Source organism: Cyprinodon tularosa, unplaced genomic scaffold (assembly GCF_016077235.1).
Source record: "Cyprinodon tularosa strain WSP-4 unplaced genomic scaffold, ASM1607723v1 ctg876, whole genome shotgun sequence".
Classification (NCBI taxonomy): domain Eukaryota; kingdom Metazoa; phylum Chordata; class Actinopteri; order Cyprinodontiformes; family Cyprinodontidae; genus Cyprinodon; species Cyprinodon tularosa.
Genome location: NW_024039647.1, coordinates 220,646 through 241,558, shown reverse-complemented (window position 1 = coordinate 241,558; position 20,913 = coordinate 220,646). Strand labels below are relative to the sequence as shown.

The 20,913-nt window shown below is 35.0% G+C and overlaps 1 protein-coding gene across 2 annotated transcripts; it reads left to right on the top strand.

Moving 5' to 3' along the window:
• Nucleotides 1-4,717: 4,717 nt before the first annotated feature.
• si:dkey-238d18.4 (TBC1 domain family member 15) lies at nucleotides 4,718-19,870 on the top strand. Of its 2 annotated transcripts, none has more exons than XM_038273535.1 (10): nucleotides 4,718-5,123; nucleotides 8,386-8,571; nucleotides 8,701-8,819; nucleotides 9,570-9,673; nucleotides 11,387-11,454; nucleotides 11,531-11,677; nucleotides 16,482-16,572; nucleotides 16,682-16,830; nucleotides 16,917-17,055; nucleotides 17,124-19,870. In XM_038273535.1, the coding sequence occupies exons 1-10, from the start codon at nucleotides 4,949-4,951 to the stop codon at nucleotides 17,293-17,295; spliced, it is 1,350 nt and encodes a 449-aa protein (XP_038129463.1). In that variant the 5' UTR covers nucleotides 4,718-4,948; the 3' UTR covers nucleotides 17,296-19,870. The 2 variants fall into 2 exon arrangements, with proteins under 2 accessions (XP_038129463.1, XP_038129462.1); XM_038273534.1 differs by having other exon boundaries at nucleotides 4,720-5,123; nucleotides 16,914-17,055.
• The last annotated feature ends 1,043 nt before the right edge of the window (nucleotides 19,871-20,913 follow it).

Genomic DNA, 20,913 nt, shown 5'->3' with positions numbered 1-20,913 from the left:
AATACAAAACAAAAAAAATATAAATAAATATATATTATATAAAAATATTTTATATATAATATATTAAAATATTTTAAATTACACATAATATATATATATAATATTATATATATAATAAAATATAACAAATATATAAAAATAAAATAAAAAATATATATATAAAAAAATACAAACCCCATATATATATATAAATATAAAAATATTAAAAAAAAAATATATTATAATACACACATATAAATATAAATATAAAACATAAATATATATATAAAATAATATTATATAACCCCATAATACACATATATATATATAACATAATAAAATATATTACTATTATATTAAAAAATATATATAATATATATACACATATAAAACATATATATAAATTTTTATAACATATACACATATATATATATATCTATATATTTTTAATAACATATACACAAAAAAATATAATATATAAAATTTAAAAATATTACACAATATAATATATTTTAATATATATAATAAAACACAATAAATAATATATAAATATATAAAAAATATAAAAACATATATATATATATAAAATTATAATAACTATAATAAATAATATAAAATATAATACACATTAAAAAATATATTATATAAAATAAATAATATATACACATATATATAATATATAAAATATATAAAAAATATAACCAAATATATTTTATTTCACAATAATATATAACCATTTATAATATATATACACATATACCAAAATTTTATAAAAATTAAAACATATACACATATTTTATATATATATATACACATATACACATATATAAAATATATATAATAAATATAAAATTAAAAACATATATAAAATATATATAAAAATTAATTTTTAAAATAATTTTATATTAAAAATATATAAAACAAAATATATATAAAAAAAAAATAAACACCAAAATTTGCGGCCCCAAAATTTTAAACCCATTTATTTTAAAATTTTATTAAACCTTTTAATTATTTAAATTTTTGGGGTTGTTTTTGGGTTGGGGGGTGGTTTGGGGGCCTTTAAATTTAATCCCCGGGGGTTTTGGGTTTTTTTTGGGGGGGTTGTCCCCGGGGGTTTTTACAAAAATTTGGGGGTTTGGGGGGGATTGAGATTTTGGGGGGGGGGTTTTTTAAAAAAAATTTTTATTTGGGGGGGTTGGGTTTTTTTGGGGACTTCGGGGTTTAATTTGGGTTTTTTTGGGGGGGTTTTTTTTAAAAAGAAAGCACCCGTGGAAATTTGGTCAAATTTTATGTGTTGGGGGGGTTTTTTTTGTTCCCGGGGGGGGAAAGGAAGGGGGGGTTTTTAAAATTTTTGGGGGTGGGCCCCTTTCAAATATGGGTTTTTAAAAATTTCGGGAAAAGGATGAAAAGGGGGGGAAAATGGTGTTTGTTTTAGGGGGGTATTTGGGGTTTTTTAAGGGGAAATTAATTTTTAAAAACCCTATTTTGTTTCTGGGTTAAATATACTTTTGGGGGGGTTTTCCCAAAGGGGGGGTTTTGGGGTTTTGGGGGGGTAGGGGGGGGTTTTTTGGGGGATTGATTAATTTAACCGGAAATTTTTAAAACTTTTGTTTTAAAACATTTTTATTTTAGGGAAAAAATAAATCTGATTTTGGAAAAAGGCTCCCAAAAGAAAATTTTGGGGTTTAAAATTTAAAATTTTGGGGGAATTTTTGGGGATTTTGGGGGGGTTTTATTGTTTTGGGGGTTTATAATATTCTAACAGGTTGTTTTGGTTTAAATGGGGTAAATTTTTGTGGTGGGTTAGGGGGTTTTTTTAAAAGTTTTTAAAAAAAAAAAAAAAAAAAAACCCTTTTTTTTAAAGGGGGAAATTTTTGTTTTGTGGGGTTTTTGGGGTTTGGGGGGGGTTGGGGGTAATTGGGAAATTTTTTTAATATAAAAAAAAAAAAGGGGAAAAAAAAAGGGTGGAAGGGATGGGGGGGGTTAAATGGGGGGGGGTGGTTTGGGGGGGGGGGGGGGTTTATTTAGGGGGTTTTGGGTGAAAAGGGGGAATTTTTGGGTTTTCTTTTAAAGGGGGGGGTTTGGGTTTTTGGGGAAAGGGGGGTGGAGGGTTGGGGAGTGGGGGTTTTGGTTTGGGGGGGAGTTTGGGGGGTTGGAGGGGTTTTGGGGGTTTTGATTTTAATATATTTTTTTGTTTAATTTGGGTGAAATTACCTATGAAATTTTTTTAAAGGTTTTTATAATTTTGGGGCTTTTTAAAATTTAAGGAAATTTCCCAATGGGAGGAATTGTTTAAAAAAATTTTTTTTTTATTTTAAAAATCAAATGGGAAAAATTTGGCCGGACTAGTTTTTTAGGGTTTAAATTCTTTTTTCTTTTCTTAGGTGGGGGTTTGGGGAGACCCTTTAATGGAGAAAAAGGAAAACGGGAAATGAAGGAAAAGGGGTTTCCGGGGGGTTTTATTGGGGGGGAACACCGGGGTATTTATTTGGGGGTTATGCCCCGGGGAAATGGGTTATGGGTTTGGTGGGGGAAAATTAGGTTTCGGGGGGTTTTTTCGGGGAAATTTTATTCGGGGGAGGTTTGGTTTGTATTTGTAGGGGTTGTTGGGGGGGGGAAAGGGTTTGGGGGAGAGGGAAACTTTGGGGGGGGGTAGGGGTTTAGTTCAGGCCCATTTCCTTTTTTAAAATTAAAAAAGGGGGCTTCTTTTAAAATTTTAAGGGGAGGGAACCCTTGGTTTTTTTGGGTTTTTTTGGTAAAGTGCCCCCAAGGGGAAATCCAAGGGGGGAGTTTCGTTTGTTTAAAGGGGGGGTTCGGAAGGGTTTTTTTTTCCATAGGGGCTTAAGAGAAAAAGGTTTCCCCAAAGGGGCCTAAAGGGGTTTTGTTTGGGTTCAAAGGGGGGGGGAAGGGTTTTAGCGGTAACTTGGGGGGGGAGGGGCTTGGGGGGTGGGAAAAAACCAAGGGGGGGCCCTTGGGGGAATGTTTTTGGGGGCTTTCTGGTTTTGGGTTTGAGATGGGAGAGTTGGGGAAAATTTTTTAGGGGGGTTGGGGCAGGTTTTTGGGGGTTTGGAGTAAATTCGGAGTTTAAGTTTAAGTTAAGTAAATTTCTTTTAATTAAATAATTATATTTTTTTTATTTTTTGTCACCCCTCAAAATGCGTACTACCAAGTACGCAGCCTGCGAATTGAGACGCAGCCTTTATGTTTTGCCATGTATACAGTTTTTCTGTGATGGACTGAACAGTGCTTCATATGATCTTTAAAGTGCTTATAATTTAGGTCTTAAACTTTATCAGAGCTTTTCACAACTAGGAGGATTTGTTTAACAAAACTTATTTACTAATAATAAAAATGGAGAAACCTTTCAGACGCAATAGTTTTCAGATTTAAAACAATTTCCCCCTACTTTCTGTCATGATGGGTTCTCTAGTGAGACCCAATTATGCAGAACACCACGGAGACGGAAACTGAAGTAAAAGGTTTAACAAAGTTTATTGTCACAAGCACAAGATATTTCACTGGTTCTGGTTCATGTCTGGGAAACTGGTTCACTGGAGTCTGCGTGGGAGAAAATTCAGTTAGCGTTTGATCAAAAGAGTTTGATTCAGAGAGTTTCTGGTTTGTACCTTGAGGGTTCTTGGTTAAAGCCTTGAGAGGGAAACTGTTGGGTCCAGAGAGTTTGTTCAGCAGAGTCTGTAAACTACTTCAGCGTCTTACTTCTAGAGAGAGAGCAGACCTTGGCTTTGAGTTTCCAGCTCTTGGTCCAGAGCTGCATGGAAATCCAGAGAGGAGTCTTCAGGTTTGGCTCAGAGGGCAGGTTCGGCAGGTTAAGCTCTTCCAGAGCTTCACAGGAGAAAAACAGGTTTCCTGAAAGCAGAGACAAGGGTTAGAATCCAGTCTGGATTCAAAAGTCAACGAAGGTTCTCAGCGATACTAGGCTTAGGTGCTAACCAGCTGGATTAAACACTGCGGCGTTGAGGCAAGGTCTGAAGACAGCTTAAATACTGTGGATCCTCTGATGATGGGATGAGCTTCAGCTGTGCAGGAGGCTCGGCTCAGGAGGATCCATGGCAGACTCTGCTGGAGGAAGGTGGTACTTCTCCAGCTCCCAACACTTTCTTTCAATCCGTTAATTCACTATTTTATTTATTTTTTTTTTATAGATAAAATCTAAGTAAGCGTTAAGGTAATATTTTCATGTTGATTTTATGCAAAGGGTTATCCTGAAAAAGACCGCTTCAGACTCTTCCAATGTTTTCAAACTTTTTAATGCAGCTCAGCCCCTGTGTTGGCCTCCTTTAGTTTAACTATTTAAGTAAATATGTAATATTCCACTGACCTTTAAATCGTGTAAACAGTCTCACATAAAACAAATCATGTCTATGCTTTTATATTTGTAACATTAAACATTTACAGCAGCACAGCTATATGCAACTGGTTGGATCTTATCCTATAAACTCATAACATGTAGGCAAAGTAGGCAAACGGGCATACAAAAATATAAATAGTTTCGTTTTTGCTGTAAAAAAAAACTGTTGCACAATACGTTGTTTCAATTATACTTATTATTGGTATCCTACTAATATGGTGAATTAAACTTATATTAAGCATCATGTTTGCCAATGTTGACGTATTGGTGTCATTACTCTACACTACCACTAGATGGGGTTAGTGGAACGTTCACCTTACTCCGCAGTGAACTTTGGATCATAGGAGGGACTCCACCTGGAATGTGGGTTAAACTTTAAAGGTACAGTCATATGACTTCTAATTGCAAGAATGGAAGAAAAACAGCAGAAGTACTTCTTGGGGATAATTCTTGTGTTTTTGTGATCTGGATCTTCCTGGTGGGGGAGCGTAGGCACGGCCGATTTCTGCTATCCCCTCAGATAAGAAGGATGATTGAAGTATTGTTGACTTGGACACAGCAAATCTTTAGGTGTGATCGCTAAATCTGCACACAAGCATGGAAGAGAGTCCCAACGGGAAGCCTGGGCTGCAGGCGGAGGGGCGCTGTCGGAGGCGGGTGGCAGCAGTGAGCGCTCCCGCTTTGTCCGCCTGTCGGCTTACCTTAGCCGGGGTCATGGACGCAGAAGGGAGGGTTGATGAGTCAAGGCTGAGGGGCCACATCTTCAGAAACGGTCGGTCACTATAAATATTATTAGTTTGGTTACAAATAGAAAAAAAAAATCGCAGGTTTGAATCTACTTTGTTGGAAAGATGTTTAAGGTTGCAATGATTCATATAACACTGAATTTCAGTCTGAATTGTATCAACCAAACATTCATATAACTTATTTACATTGGGTTTAGCAAAGGCTTTTATATTTCAGAGTTAATCTATGTTCTTTTTGCATCATTTAGAATTTGTCAGAGATTTGGCTTCTGATAAAGCATAAACATTTTACATTATAAATGTAAAAATTCTTGGGATCACCAACACACCAAATTATGGAACATATGTTTATCTTAGGTGTCTTTGCTCCATTTTGAATAGATAAAGTGTCTCAAACCATTTGAGATTCACTTTTATTTCAATTCAGATTTTCTCGACCTAGCGTTTTTGTTTTTTTATAAATGCTTTATAAAGCTGACTAGAGGAGCATGCATTTTAACGCCTTAATAATCAATGATGTATATAGCAGTAAAATACCAAATATTCATATAATAGTAAACAGTATACTTTCAAATCAGTATGCATCTTAGAAATCTTTTTTCCTGCTTTTAATTTTTCTGGCACATGGTGTGCTGTCTATATAAATGAACAAATATTAGCTTTCTTTAGGTTCACTGTGACCCTTTGATCGCAGCCAAGAGGATGTCAAGTGATGCTTTGCTTCAGGCGTGTTAGCTGACTCACAATCAAACTATTCTTATCAAAAGTCTTAGATTTCTTTGTACGTACATCAGATTCCCCTCAGGAAAAGAAGCCCAGCATGATCACCATGATAAAACAATTTCTATGTATATTTAAAGAGTTTCTGACAAACATGGACTGAAGAATTTCTTCAGTCCATGTTTGTATGAGAAACATGGAGCAGCCACACGCTTCAGCTGAGGTTTCCTGTAATGAAGATTGTACGTTTGACCTTCTGTGTAAGTTGGACCAACTGGGCAACCTCAAAACTATTCATGGGGAAACAGATGGAAGACATGAGAGGCTGCTGGGTGCAACATCACATGCCTGTTAGGAGGAATGTCACAGCTTACCCTCCTTTTCTGAGGCCTCACTGACATTCCAGCTCTAACTCTAGATAAACGTGTTAATAAATGAACATGCATTAAGCAAGATGTTATTTTATTTTTTTAATTGCAATCTTTCTTAAATTTAGCCAAAAAGGGACCCATGCTGCCTTTCTTGCATGTGGTCCTCTTAAGGCACAATTGAGGTAGCCAATAGCTTATCAGATGCTTTGTGACCATTCAAAATTAAACTAGTAATATTTAGCATAGTTCAACCATCCATACTTCCACAAATATGACTGATAGCTGTGCCAGTGTTAACTCCACAGATCTGCTACCATATTTCTACTCCAGAGTCAGTTTTTTTGCATCAGTTCCTCATATCATCCTATCGTGATGAGAAGGCAAGGCAGATTTATTTGTATAGCACAATTCAGTACAAAGACAATGCAAAGTGCTTTACATGATTAAAATACAGGAAGATAAAACAGAATCAAAGCAAGTAGGAAAAAATAAAATAAAATAAAAAAAAAACAGAAACAAAAAAGAAAATTAAAAACAGTTGGACTAAAGAAAATATGTTTTAGTTGAACTTTTTAACTAGAACAGTCGAAGGCAATCCTAAACAAATGTGTTTTTAGTCTTGATTTAATGGAACTCAGGCTTTCCGCACTTTTACAGTTTTCTGGAAGTTTCTTCCAGATAAGTGGAGCATAGGAACTAAATGCTGCTTCTCCATGAGAACAATGATATCGTGTAAGACCATCTTTCACTAGCGTTTTTGATACAGCTCTTAACCCACACCAGGGTTATTGTTGGATAATAATACAGAAAATGGCTGAAAAAACAAATGACCAAAAGTCTGAAATCTTTTGCAAAGATGATTTCCATCTAAAAAAATTAATAAAGCCATAACTTAGTGTGACCCAGAGATGTTACGTGCCCATAAAAAACAGCAAAAAACAGATATGGCAAAATAAATTAATATACACCAAGGGTCTGTCCTAGTGTTCAGCTACAGTAACCCTTTTTGAGCCTAAAACAATCCGGGGACAATCAGCAGACATAAACATTGTTGCACTCCATCACCATCCTCTGGCAGTATTTACTCACACATCAAATCTTGGCAGCTTTAGTGAACATCAATGTTCTCATTATATTCTCATGTTTTATCCCTCTTTACATCCATTATTTAAACAAAGTTTTCTGATTTTTATAGAAAAGGTGTATTTCATCTTGCAGATATGAAGTTTGGTAAGGTAAAGGGTTGAGATTTAAGAAATATAGAGAGTTATTCAAAGACATATTCTGTAAGATGACTTATCATAGATATAAAGATAGTCCCATATTTTGTCTTATAGTTATATTTTTATATACGCAAGTGGGGTTGTTTTGAAGTCATTTTTCATGTTTATCTACAACAGTTCTTTAAAAAAATGCCCCTCCGTGTCATTTGTACAAAACGTATAAGAAAACATCATATTAACATAATTATTGCGTATCACCATTCAGCTTGAAAATATTAAGAAATGATTCTTGGTCCTCATCACCCAGCTATAAAATGAATCACTGAAATGGTCCTGGAGGCTTCCCTTACTGAAAGAACAGCAATAATTGCACTAATTATATGTTTAGTTTAGAACTAAAAGTGTACATTCCCCATGTAAACATAGTGTACCATTCTCCCAATTAAAAACACAGTGGAGGTGGCATTATTATGTGTACAGTTCTTCAGCAGGGACAGAGAAAGTGCTTAGAGTTGATGTAAATGTGGATCCAGCGTAATAAAGGTGCCAGCCATCCTCCTTAGATATTTTTCCATTTATTTTGTAATTATTCTCTGTGCACCATGGAATAAAGTTTACTCTGTTCGTAAACACCAGTTAAGTTTGATGGCCAAGAACAACCATGTTTTTTCTGTGACTATATCAAGCCTCCTTTCTGTCCTAGTTACTGTAAATTAAAAGCAAAAATAAGGGTAATAAAGTAACTAAGACAGGTGCTTTCTTAGGTACACAAATATTTCTATGATAGAATATTGATTTATCAATCAGAAATATTCCTTGGTAAAAATATAAATGTTCTTATCTCTGTCAACTGCCTGTGCTGAATTTCTAAACTTCATTCTAAAGGATTTGATTAAGATCTTTTGACTGGATTGCATATCTTCTTTTAGTTTTAGAGTATTAAGTTGATTGAACTGTCTTCTGTTTGAGTTTAGGTGGTGGGACTCCATCAGAGAGAGGCCTGGCATGGCGTTTCCTGTTTGGCATGTACCCATGCAGCTCCACTGCACTGGAGCGGTCTTTCCTGCAGGAGCAATTGTTGGTGCGTTATCGGGTCATGAAAAAGAAGTGGCAGCAGTTTCTCCCCTCAACGGTTCGGCTACAGCTCAACGGTACTGATGGTAAGGATCCCAACATGTGCCAAAGGTGGTCTTTTTTCTTCACATTCTGGCTATTTTTGACCCAATCCATCCCACCTCCAACCCTTGTTTTCTTTCTGTTGGTTAAACCCTTGTGCTGATGCAACCCAGCTGAGTTGTTTGCAGCTGTCCGGTACTTTGATGAGAGGGAGGCCCAAACCCTGCAGCAGGCCCAGGATCAGTCTGAGGAAGTAAAGGACAGACTCGCCTTCTTAGAGCTTCAAGCGCAGGTGAATTAAATTTTTATTTATATTTCTACCTTTCATCTATTCTAGTTTCAGCTTTAAGCTGAAATATGTTCTACTGTCGTTCTTAATAACCCTCACAGTTTGGAATAGTTTAAGCTCTTTTATCCTTGGAGAAGAATACTTTATCTAGTAACCAAACAGGATCTAATCTACACTGCAAAAAATGTAAATCTTAATGAGTCATTTTTTCTTAAAATAAGTGCATTTTATCCTGAATTGAGGAGATAAATGAGACATTTTGCCAATGGAACAAGACAATTTACATTTAAAATAAGAAAAATCAATTGCATTGTCTTATTTCAAGTGCATATTATCTAAATATCTTATTTTAAGTGTAAAATTACTCATTCCATTGGCAAACTATCTTATTTACCTGCTCAAATTAAGGGTAAATACACTTGATTTAAGACATTTTTACTTAATTTCAGATTGTTTTTGCAGTGTACTTAAACAAGCTGCCATTATTTACTCTGTGTTATTTAGCTTCTGCTGTAGCCTGAAGGTGAGGTAGCTTTAGCTAAGAGGGTTCTATCGTCTCATGCCACAGCTTTTAGTCCTCTACTCTTTTCTATATGAAGGAGTTTGCAGAAACGAACATAATTTTTGCCAAACAACCACCTGAAATCACACAATTTCTGAAAGATGGCAGCTAGATAACAACAGTGTTTGGAGTAATGGCTTTAACATCTGTTCAATTTTACATAATCATGACATGTTTTTTTCTCTTGAAAGATACTTTTTGAACGTGTGAAGTTTGACCTGGAGGAGCTGCGAGAAGCCATACGAATTATTGACAAAGATGTGCCTCGCACCAACAGAGACCTGAGCTACTACCAGTGAGCTTTTCTCAGTAATTGTTGTTCTTTGCCTTTATGGAAATCTACATTTAAGGAACCTGAACACCAGGTCTGAGCACAAAATGTGTTCCACGTTTATTATTATTAAGTGGTAAAGGTAAAAATAACAGAAAGATAAAGGGATACTGCTGCCATTTCATCCTGACATGTACAGCTGTTCATCCCTACTTTTTAGTGGTTTAGTAACAGTAAACCACTTAACCCACTTCCACCTTATATATAAAATATTTGCATCTTTTATAACTTAGTATTACATCCTCCTACATTGAAGTTTAAATTAAGAGATAAACTACATTCAGTAATTCATGAACTTAGTTCCTTTAATGATAAACCTTACTTTTCTTAATTTGGTAACAATTAGTTGGTTCTGAATCCTATATAAAGCGAAATTTACAAAAAGTTAAAAAGAACTGTAATTCCAAACTTTTGATTATTTTGTTTTGATTTATTGTAGTTGGGAGTAGGCATCAATATTAATACAAATACATAGAATCTCTCAGGTATTAGCCTCTAATTGATTTTCGTCAGTTTGTCCCTTTGAAAGTTGATGTAATTTCGAAAAAAAAAAAAAATGTAAAAATAAAAAAGAGACGAATAGCAACATTATCTTAATTTGTAATTGCATATTGCCCATGATAAAATGCATAATAACTGTCAATATTCCAATTACTGGACATTGTATATTTCAAAGGATTTAACTTTGCTTTTTAATGACGAATTTTCCCAAAACTCAATGGCTTATGTTCATACTAGGGCTGCAACTAACGATCATTTTGCTGTTGATTATTTTTTTCAATTTATCCATTAAATATCAGATAGCTAGTTAAAGAATAGTTTTTACAGAATTTAAATGAGAGGAAACTAAAACTTTTCCAGCAGTTCAGGGTAGAGCATATTGACGGACTAAGAGATTTATTTATTTATATTATATATGTATATGGTTTTTTTTTTTTTTTTTTTTTTACAATTTGGTATAATTACGAGTCGTTTGCTCTGTCAGCTAAAGGCATGTTTTAGAGTCTCCATACTCCAGTTAACGATTAATCGATTACTAAATTAGTTGACGATTATTTCAATAATCGATTATTCCCGATCAATCCGATTAATTGTTTTAGTACTAATTCAGACATTATGCTGTTAAAGGTTCACATTTTCTTACAATTCGTAATATGTTTAAGTCTGCATTAACATTAACATTTAAGGCTCACGTTTTCATGATCTTCCAGATTTAACTAAATTTGCGAAATAAATGTTTTTATTCCATTTATCAGCATATACAGGTTTGAAAGGATGAATAAAAAAAAGTTCTGTTTTAATTAAGTGTATTATTGCCCTTTATTAAATGCTGGGCAGTCTTCCTTTCTGATTATGCTATATGTTTCTCAGGCTTCATCCTAACTGATAAAAGCTGTTACCGTCATGTTTATTTACACCTCATGCTACCTCTACCTGATAAGTTATGTTAACTTGTTGTTTACTTAAAACTTTGATCAATTATTCCTTATTTCTGTGTTTGTCTCAGCAGTAATATCTGTTTGAGGTTTCAAATATTTTTTATATCATAGATAAATAAATGAAAATTCCCAAACTCATATCTTCATTTAACTTTTGCATTTTAATACAAATATTTAATGAGAAAAATAGTCCTGAACATTTCAAAGGTTTTCAACAAGTTACTTTTTTTGTTGGCAGAGAGGAAGGTTTAGGCAATCTTTTGGTGCTAAGAAACATCCTCATCACTTATGCTGCTTTTCATCCAGGTAATAAGACAGAATCTGTCCACATTAAAGATTTTTGCTGATCAAATAACTTTTTGGCTCCTTGCTGTTACTGCAGAGGTTGGCTATGCCCAGGGAATGAATGACCTGTGCAGTCGATTCTTGGAGGTCCTAGACTGTGAGGTGGACACCTTCTGGAGTTTTTCCTGCTACATGGAGAAGTTCTCCAGAGACTTCATGGCCGATGGCCTGCACAGAAAAATAGGTGAGGCGAACAAAAAGAAAAGTGATTTTGTTTGCATCAATCATCTTTGTACCAGTTGATTTAGTTTGTTTAGTTATAAAGTTTTCCTTTGCTTTTACCATTGAACTTGTTTTAGATTCTATCAATTAGGATCATTTTTGTTGTTAGTCTTGCAAAACATCAAATTTAATATTTAAATTGTGAACAACCACCTTTGCACATTTTACACTGAGCATAATGCAACATATGTCAGAAGCTTACATACTGTAGAACATAGGACCCAGAATCCCAGCAGACAGATCAGATTAATTACAAAACAAGTGTTTATTATTGAACTCACATGTGGCTGCTCTTGGGAGTGACAGGTTATATGGATACTCTGGTAAAGTTCAATCTGAGCCCAGAAGACAGAGTGAAGTTGGGAGGGATTGTATCTCTGTAGCTTGTGGTGGAAGCAGCTTCCAGAGGTTCAGGAGCGAAGCAGAGCAGCAACAGGCAGAAGCCAGAGCAGGCAGGAGGAGCAGAAGAGTCAGGAGTGATTATCTGAAGGCAGAATCGAAGCAGGAACAGGTTTCCTAGGAACTCCCAAACCTCATTATACAAACAGGCACTCAACATATTAAACAATAAATTCTTTATTGACCTTCATTGTAATTGAATCCTTTCACTTTTTGAAAAAAGAACTTTGTTAATTTCAAATAATATGTGAGGAAATCTACCAGAGGAGCTGCCGTAAGAGAATTTATATTTCCACTTAGAAAGGAAATGTTTGGTCAGTCTGTTTTTCTTTCAAAGTGTCACATTAGTGTACTTGTATAAAATGGCGTCATGGTGGGCATTTTTCTGTCACAGCTGGTAAAATCAGAAAACTACTCAAGATCAGATTCCGTTCAGGGCTCATTAACAACTTTCTTGGCGAATAAATTGCATTTTAATGCATTGAATTTGTGTTTATTACAATTAAATGGTTTTAGCTTATGATTTTTGAAATTTATTTAACTGAAGTGTTGCTTACACTCATGCTGTGTCGCTGTTTGCATTTGGAAGAAAAAGGAATTTCCTTTTTCTTGATATTCTAGTAGGAGACTCTGAGGAGGGTTAGGCAAAACTTAGAGTTGCTGTTGATCAGTTTATCCAAATAATACTGGTTGTTCTTCAACCACACTGAGCTGTCACTTTCCCATGAGACATTGCAGGATTGCCACCATCCAGCTTGCTGATAGTTCTGCATTATTGATGGTAGGTGGCGCCATGTCTGTTTATACCAGCTCATTTCTCTCAGTGATGGAATTCTACTTAGGTGTAAAAAGGTCCATCTAAATACTATCAGAACAGACCCTTGGCTCTCATTGCATCACTATGAAAAGGTTTTTGGTCTTTTTTGTGTAGGCATAGATAGTCACTATGCTTCTTTATGCTACAAAACAGCGACCGATATTCAACCAGCCACATGGATTATTAATGATGTAGCTCAGAGGTCAAGGATTAGCGGACCTGGGTCCATATCCGCACCCCGCTGCTGGTCAATCAAGACCCAACCTGATTAAAACATTTATAAAATACTGCATGTTGTTTCGACGACAGTGTCTAACTTCACCTGCGCCGTTTCTCCTGTTAACATGGTAAAGCCCCCCCCCGAAGCGTCCGGCATCAGGCTGCACATGAGGCAAACCTGTGGCAAGCCTTGGCTCAACCTGCGGCTGTGAGGCAGGATGCCCCGCTATGACCATAGTCAAAAATAAATATTGATCCGGGCTCTCGAATGAGCACCTTGATATATGCTTGAGAATGGCTTTGTTACCAATCAAACCCAGTTTTAAAGCCTTGGAGGGCAGCGGAAAGGCCACTTCTCTCATTAAGCCATAAAATATGTTTTCTAAAATATGTAAATCAGGAAATTGTCTAAATACCATTGTCATTCTCTACTTAAAAAAAAAAAAATTGACTTTAAAGTGGAAAAATGTTTTATATATATATATATATATATATATATATATATATATATATATATATATATATATATATAAAATTCAATGTATAAAATGGATGCATAAAAACCTAATTTTATTTCAGTGTTAAATCCTGTTTAAAGTAACAGATTAGAATTTAAAATGTCTCTGGAACTTTACAGGTTGATGATTGTCTTTATTCAGACCCCGCTGATTTTTAATTGGTTACCCCTGATGTAGCTTATTTATATAGGAATATAAACTGTTGTTTTTAAACAAATATTTTCTAAACAGGTAAATATGTATTTTTCATATGTGATAAAAACACAGTTTTTTTTAAGTTTTAGGAACCTCTTGCTAAAAGGAATTTTTTTAAATAACATACATTGTGGAGGTAGGGAGGTGTCTGTGACAGACAACAGTCTAATTTTTAACAAGATTTTTGAAATCTTAGAGAGCGAACAGACGATTAAGGACGGGGGTTAAGTGTGCTTGTACCAATCTTCAAAATCAAGGAAGATGTGCAGAAGTCTGGAAACTTAAGAGGAATAAAGTTGATGAGTCATACAATCGTTATCGGGAAGAGTTGGGGAAGGAGGACCAAGGACAGAAGTCAACATCTGGAAAAAGCAGTATGGTTTCATGCCAAGAAAAATAACTACTGTACAGATGCTGTATTTGATATGAGGATTTTGATAGAGAGGTACAAAGGTGCATAGTGTTTTTATTATACCTACAGAAAGCATTTGACCGGATGCTGAGAGAGGAGTTGTTGTGCTCTTTTAGCAAGTTAGGAATAGTCGACTCTCCTCTTGTTAGCTGTGGTGATTGACAGATTGACAGATGGAATTAAAAAGGAATCGCTGTTAACTAAGGTGTTTATAGATGATGAGAAATTTATTCTGATTAATCGTGATTAATCTAAAACTAATTTAGCAATCGATTTATCATTAACTTGAATTAAGAGAGCAATACATGTCTTTAGTTGACAGAGAAACTCCTCTTGTGCAGCAGTTATACCAAAAGGAAATATATATATATATATATATGTAAACATTTTGCATTTAAGATAAAAATCTTTTTCTTCTATCAATGTGCTCTATGCAGAACTTCTCAAGTAGAAAAGTTTAATTTCCCCTGTTTTGATTTTGCAAAAGGTCTTCTTTAAGTCTCTTTGGCTATCTGATTATTAATCAATTAATCTAAAAAAAATAATCAACAGATTAGCAAAACATTTGTTAGCAGGTGGAGCAAAATCTACAGAGTTGGAGATTTCCAGGGAAAGAAAAGGAATGAAGGTTAGTTTTAGCAAGACAGATTACACACGTGTGAATGAGAAGGACTAAAGTGGAGGCCTGACGTTACAGGGAGCTGAAATGAAGGTGGAGATTGTTATGTATTCAGAACAGTACAAAGCAACAGCGAGTGAGGAAAAGAGTTAAAACGTCTAAGCAGGTTGTAATGGTTGGCAAAAGTATCAGGTGTTTTATGTCAGAATATAATCAATAAGACTGAAAGGAAATGTTGTTTTGTACTGTACAATGTTGTATTGTTTAGAGACGATGGCACTGAGCAAGAGACAGCAGGAAGCAGATATGAGGAAGTTAAGGTTCTTCATATCTGCTTCTTCAAGAACAATGTGGATGGATAGGATAAGAAATTAGTACATCAGAGGTTCATGTTAGACGCTGTGGAGGTAAACCAAGTGAGGCCAGATTAAGATGATTTGGACCAGTAAAGAGGAGGGATAGACAACCGCAGGGTTTTTACAGCGTAAAAAGGATGTTAAGGCTGCCAGTCAGAAGGCCGAGAGGAAGAGCAAGGATGAGATTTATGGATGAATTTAAAGAGAAAATTAGAGTAGTTGATGTGACAGGGAATATGAATGAATGAATGAATGAATGAATGAACGAATGAATGAATGAATGAATGAATGAATGAATGAATGAATGGGAATTTAATTCAGACAATTTTTGACGAACAATAAATAACAATGATGAATCAAAAGCGTCAAGTTTACATCAACCAGACCAAAAGCCAATTTCCAAATTAACGAAACTTATCTGAACATAAATAGAAACAAAACCCTCCAGCTAATAAACCTGTCGGTACTTACAGCCAGAATAATGACATTCATTAATGAAAAGGGGTATTAAAAAGTAAAACCTATTTTTCATACCCCCTCTCACTCTAATTACACTTAAATTAATTTAAAGTAGAGTAACCTTCCTGTTAAACTTGTTTTATTTTTTTATCAAATAATCCCACACACACAAAAAATATATACAATTATATACCAACACACATATATATATATATATATATATATATATATATATATATATATATATATATATATATATATATATATATATATATATATATATATATAGAAAGAGAGATACATCTACATACTTATGTGTAAACTAACATATACATGCCTACAGAAACACAGCAGGCCAAAACCCTACGGAGAAGATAGGGTTAGATGGAAACATATGTGTTGCTGTGGAGAGAGGGACAGCTGGAGGATTAATAAGAATGTGTTCAAATTCACCAAAGCTGATTATATTTTACTGAAATGGAGCACAGAACATAAAATGCATTACTGAAACAATGCATTTGCTCAAAGTCTTGTGATGCCATGTTCTATTTCTAATTGCAACAGAAAGTGTTTGAGACCTCTAGTGGTCAAACAAAGTAAAGGCTCAGAAAATTGTGTGTTAAGTTTGGGAAAGACATTGGAGCATATATCGCCTTCATTTTGAGGCTAATGTTGTTAAGTAATAAAATTTTGATATGAAGGTTCAGATAAAGTGTGTTTCTTTTGGACCAGTTTGATTTCAGTTGAAAATGTTGAATTTGCTGTATTTTAGAACTGGAGGCAGCTTTGTTGAAGGAACTGGACCCTCCTCTTTATGCTCATCTAGTCAGAGACAACATGGAGCGCTTTACATTCTGCCACAGGTAGAGCGTCAGAACTTTTTTATATATTTTGAAAATACCTTTGTTGATGTTTTTGTCATCAGGGAGCCATTTTTTAAAATATGTTCCCATTTTTTTTTTTTTCATTTAGATGGCTCTTGCTGGGTTTTCAAAGGGAGTTTAAGCACAGTGACGCATTACGTTTGTTTGAAATCCTGAGCTGTGACCATTTGGAGCTAATCTCACAGAAGGTTGACCGTGCTCGATATCAGGAGAGACTGGACCAAAAACACTGTACAGGTGATACACAGGGGGAAAAGAAGGACAACTTTATGGTGTGAAACATTTCCCATCTCTGTGTCTTTACCCTGCATTGTTTTCAGAAGATGGTTCAGAGTCACCACAGCAAACCTTCAACACAGACTTCACCTTTGAGCTCTTCATCTGTGCAGCCGTGCTGTTGGATAATAGGGAGCCGCTACTCCAGTGCAGAGATGACGTGCAGCTAATCCAGTTCACCAGCAGGTTTGATCCTAAGGGTAATATAGAACATATTTGTTTTAGTTTTTCCTTGTAATGACTTTCCTTTTCAGTCTTCAGGGAAGATTGGACCTGAACAGCACCCTGAAAAAAGCTGAGAGCCATTTCTACAACTACTGCAAACGCTGTGCATGGGATTATATGAATGGGCACCGCAGAGCAAACAGTATCAAAGACGAAGATTTCTTTTATCAACTCCGCAGTTTGTTTATCTTGAAGCGATAACACCCCCAGCTGCTATGAAACAGTTATTCCACTCACTGACATTTCTTTATGGGCACATATTGTTACCTCGGCCAAGGAGGTTATGTTTCTTAGGAGAGTTTGTGTGTTTGTTTGTCTGTCTATGTACAGTATAAAGTGAAAGTTAGGAACTGACTTTAATTAACTTTTTTTTTTTACCAAAGGTGCACCTCAGTCAAAGGAACAATCCATTAAATTTTGGTGTTGGACCACGTCATAATCCAGATGCAGCATTATTTTAAAAGATTCTTTAACATTATTTGGCAGGATAAGCAGTTCCCCCCCAAACCAGAGAGGCTAGACCAGGGAACCTTTTCACAGAACAGATTACTGAAAACTAAGACTGTTCAAACGTCCACCCTAGCCTCTAAATCCCTCAATCACTATATAGAGTGTGGACTATATAGTGTATATAGTATATATGAAAAGGAAAACTATATAGTTTTCCTTTTCATGAAGAGAATTTACTAAACTTCTGTTTCTGTTACTATAGCAACATTCCCCCTAGAGCTAACCTGGTCGGGAGCAGGTTTTGTTCAGTAAACTCTGTTCTCCCTAATGCTCAGCATGTTTGTTTATTTCCTGATTTAGTCAGGAGAGTTATGTTGTAGTTTTGTGCAAACGATAAAAAGATAATTATTAATTAGGTCTGTTAGACACATTAGGTGTTAAAAACATAAACATAGTGTGTCGTTTTGGATGAGGATCCAATTAAAGAAGGAGCAGCTAATTTAAAGAGAAATATAGACAAGGTTCTTAGACCACTTATACATGTGCTTTATATTCAGAAATTTATTTTTATGACGCTACCGTTTCTCCACATTATCAAGACTTTATCTGTTCATACATTTGCAGCATTACACAGACTTCTTCAGACATTTAAAAGAACTTGATATCAATCAGAGAATATTGATATGTGACAAGAGTATTATAGGAAACAATTCCACAGAGTTGTTTTCTATAATGCACAGGTACTACCTGTTTGAACAACGTTTTTAGACTTCCTCTTCACCTGCTTACAGGTGTGCTCCTCCCTCCTGTAATTTTACCTAAATGTAAATTACTTATCCACTATCATTCAACTAATAAACTGTTTTCCCCTGTAATGCTATCATAACTCGCACTTGGGCAGGCTGTTTTGATATTTATCACCTTGTATGAATATATATTTCTGATGCCTGAAATAAATTTTTCCTTGTCAAAATAAACTTTTCAAACAAAATGACATTCCTCATATATGAAATAAACATTCAGGATGTCTAGAAAGGGATTTTAGATCTCCATATACTACCCTTATTGGTCAGAATAAAAACATTCATTCAACCTGATGCATGTCAAAACAGTAAAATTTGTAACCTGCTTGGACATTTATAGGTATATAAGGCTTAATTCTTACTATTGCAATTTTGTTTAGTTTTATTACTTTCTGAATTTTAGGTTCTACTGCAAAAATTAAATTTAGAAAATCTGGTATCACAGTTCCGAATAGGAATGTGATTTTGACCTGAAACAATCCTATTTTAGTGATCTACAAATGGAACAACTCATTAATTAATAAATGTTAAAACAGCCTGCCGTAGCCCACTTTATATAGACTTGCACATTATTAACTCAAGTAGCAATCTTCTATCCCATTTGCCATTCCTTTGCAGCTGTAGCGCTGTTGCTCTGTCTTTTAAACACTTTCTCCAATTTTTTTTCATTTCTGCATTAACATCTCTAGTTCATGTGTTGTGAAATAGGCACTTCCTGATGCCTGTTGTCATGGTGACTTGTCGACTTGGGGCTCCACTGATAATAGCTTTTCATAGTTGTTACGCAAGTGTTCAACTCTGCGTGAACCTACTAAAAAGTTGATTGAAATAACTCATAGCAGCCTTTGTGAAATTAAAAGGTCACAGTTTCGAACCTCAGGTGAGATCAATTCAGATTTGAGTATTTAAGCTGACTTTGTTAAAAGAAAAGTCTGGTCATATTCATGATTACAAACTTCTCAAAGTAATTTATTCAAGAAATTATTACGTACAGTTTAATAAATGATAAGTGTTTTTAATTAAGAGTAATTTTCATTTCAATGTGATTTACCAGAGACATCCATGTTTGTCAAATAACACTACTGGCAACTACCGGTTTGTGATGTCACAGTGCGGTATCGGCTCTTGAGCAAGTCTCAATGCTTAATCTGGTGTTAGTCACTACGCACTATTATCCAAGTCATCTTGAAAACATTCTTCTTCGAAATGTTTGCTACATATTACGTGTTTTTTCTCTGGCCAGAAGTTTGATGATAAATCCTCCCTCTTTAAGTTGGCAATCCCACGACAAACCCGTGGTGGATCATGAATCGGAAGGTGAAATAACATTTTTTTTTTCACTTTTGCCCGATATGTTACAGCTTCCAACTACCGCATGGGCATTGTCAGTTTAACTATGGCTCTCATGAATTTCAATGATGAAGTCCTAATTGTTGTTGATTGCAGATGTGTCTAGTAGATCCCATTGATTTTGCTTGTAAAGCGGGGGGAATGGTGCTAGGCTTACCGCACTGAGTGAGGTGTTACCAGACTCAGTGATGCAACGAAAATTTTTATTTTGTTACTGATTAACACTAAATTCATTAAATCACCGCAAAGGTATTATGTATAGATAATGATCCAATGATCATTCCTTGCTGACCGGACTTTTCCTTTAAACCTCCTTTGTGAAATGGGCCTCAGAAGTATACTGAATACAAAAACAAATTCTCAATCTGCTAGTCGAACAAGAAATCAGAGTGCAGAGTGAATAAAGAAGGTGAGAGCAGAACAAACACCAGAGGCTGCAGACACATGCTGTGCCTTATTGATAAACTTATAAAAGGATTTTAAGGAAATTATTATTTAAGGGGCACCTCATGCCAAGGAACAATTCATTAGAATTCAGTAATGATCCAGATCATGTGCAATGTTTAGCTATTAGTGTAAGTCACAATATGGGGCAAAATGTTCTGCTTGTTGGAGTTCTGCACTCTGAGAGTGCTTTTCTAGTTTAGATTACTTCAGTTCTAAAGGAAACTCATGGACAATGTTGTTTAGAATGTTTTATCATTATTACTGTACAGTATTTATTAAAAATTATCAGAAAACCTTTGTGAGCTTTATATTTATTGATGTAAAAAGCGATTAAAATCTAAAATTTATGGATTTTGTCCTAAAAAAAAAGAAAAAAATCACTTTATAACTAGAGGTTTAATTGGTGTCCCTAATAAGGTTATGCAACAGTTCCTCATCAGTAGTGTATAGATGTGGTCTATCCCAACAGCTGCTCTCTGGGAAAAAAATGGTTATATATAAGGCCAGATGGCAAATGTGTCAGGGAGGCCAATGCAGATAAAATAGACCATGTAGCAAAGGAAATGAAATACACACCTACTTTCACTTACAGAGGGAGCCTGGCTAAAGGATTCATAGCCCTTTTTTCAGGTTACAGCCACAAAATGTGATGCTATTTTATCAAAGTTATATGTAAAAAAAAAAAAAAAAAATCAAAAGTGGTTTGTGGTGTGAGCTTAAATCAAGCTATGAGGGGATGTAATTTTTTCTTTTTTTGAGACAAAAATCT

Coding starts and splice junctions, on each gene's coding strand:
- si:dkey-238d18.4 (XM_038273534.1), top strand. CDS start 4,949: ATGGAAGAGAGTCCCAACGGGAAGCCTGGGCTGCAGGCGGAGGGGCGC. Junction 11,678..16,481: donor TGGCCTGCACAGAAAAATAG/GTGAGGCGAACA, acceptor GCTGTATTTTAG/AACTGGAGGCAGCTTTGTTG. Junction 17,056..17,123: donor CTAATCCAGTTCACCAGCAG/GTTTGATCCTAA, acceptor TTTCCTTTTCAG/TCTTCAGGGAAGATTGGACC.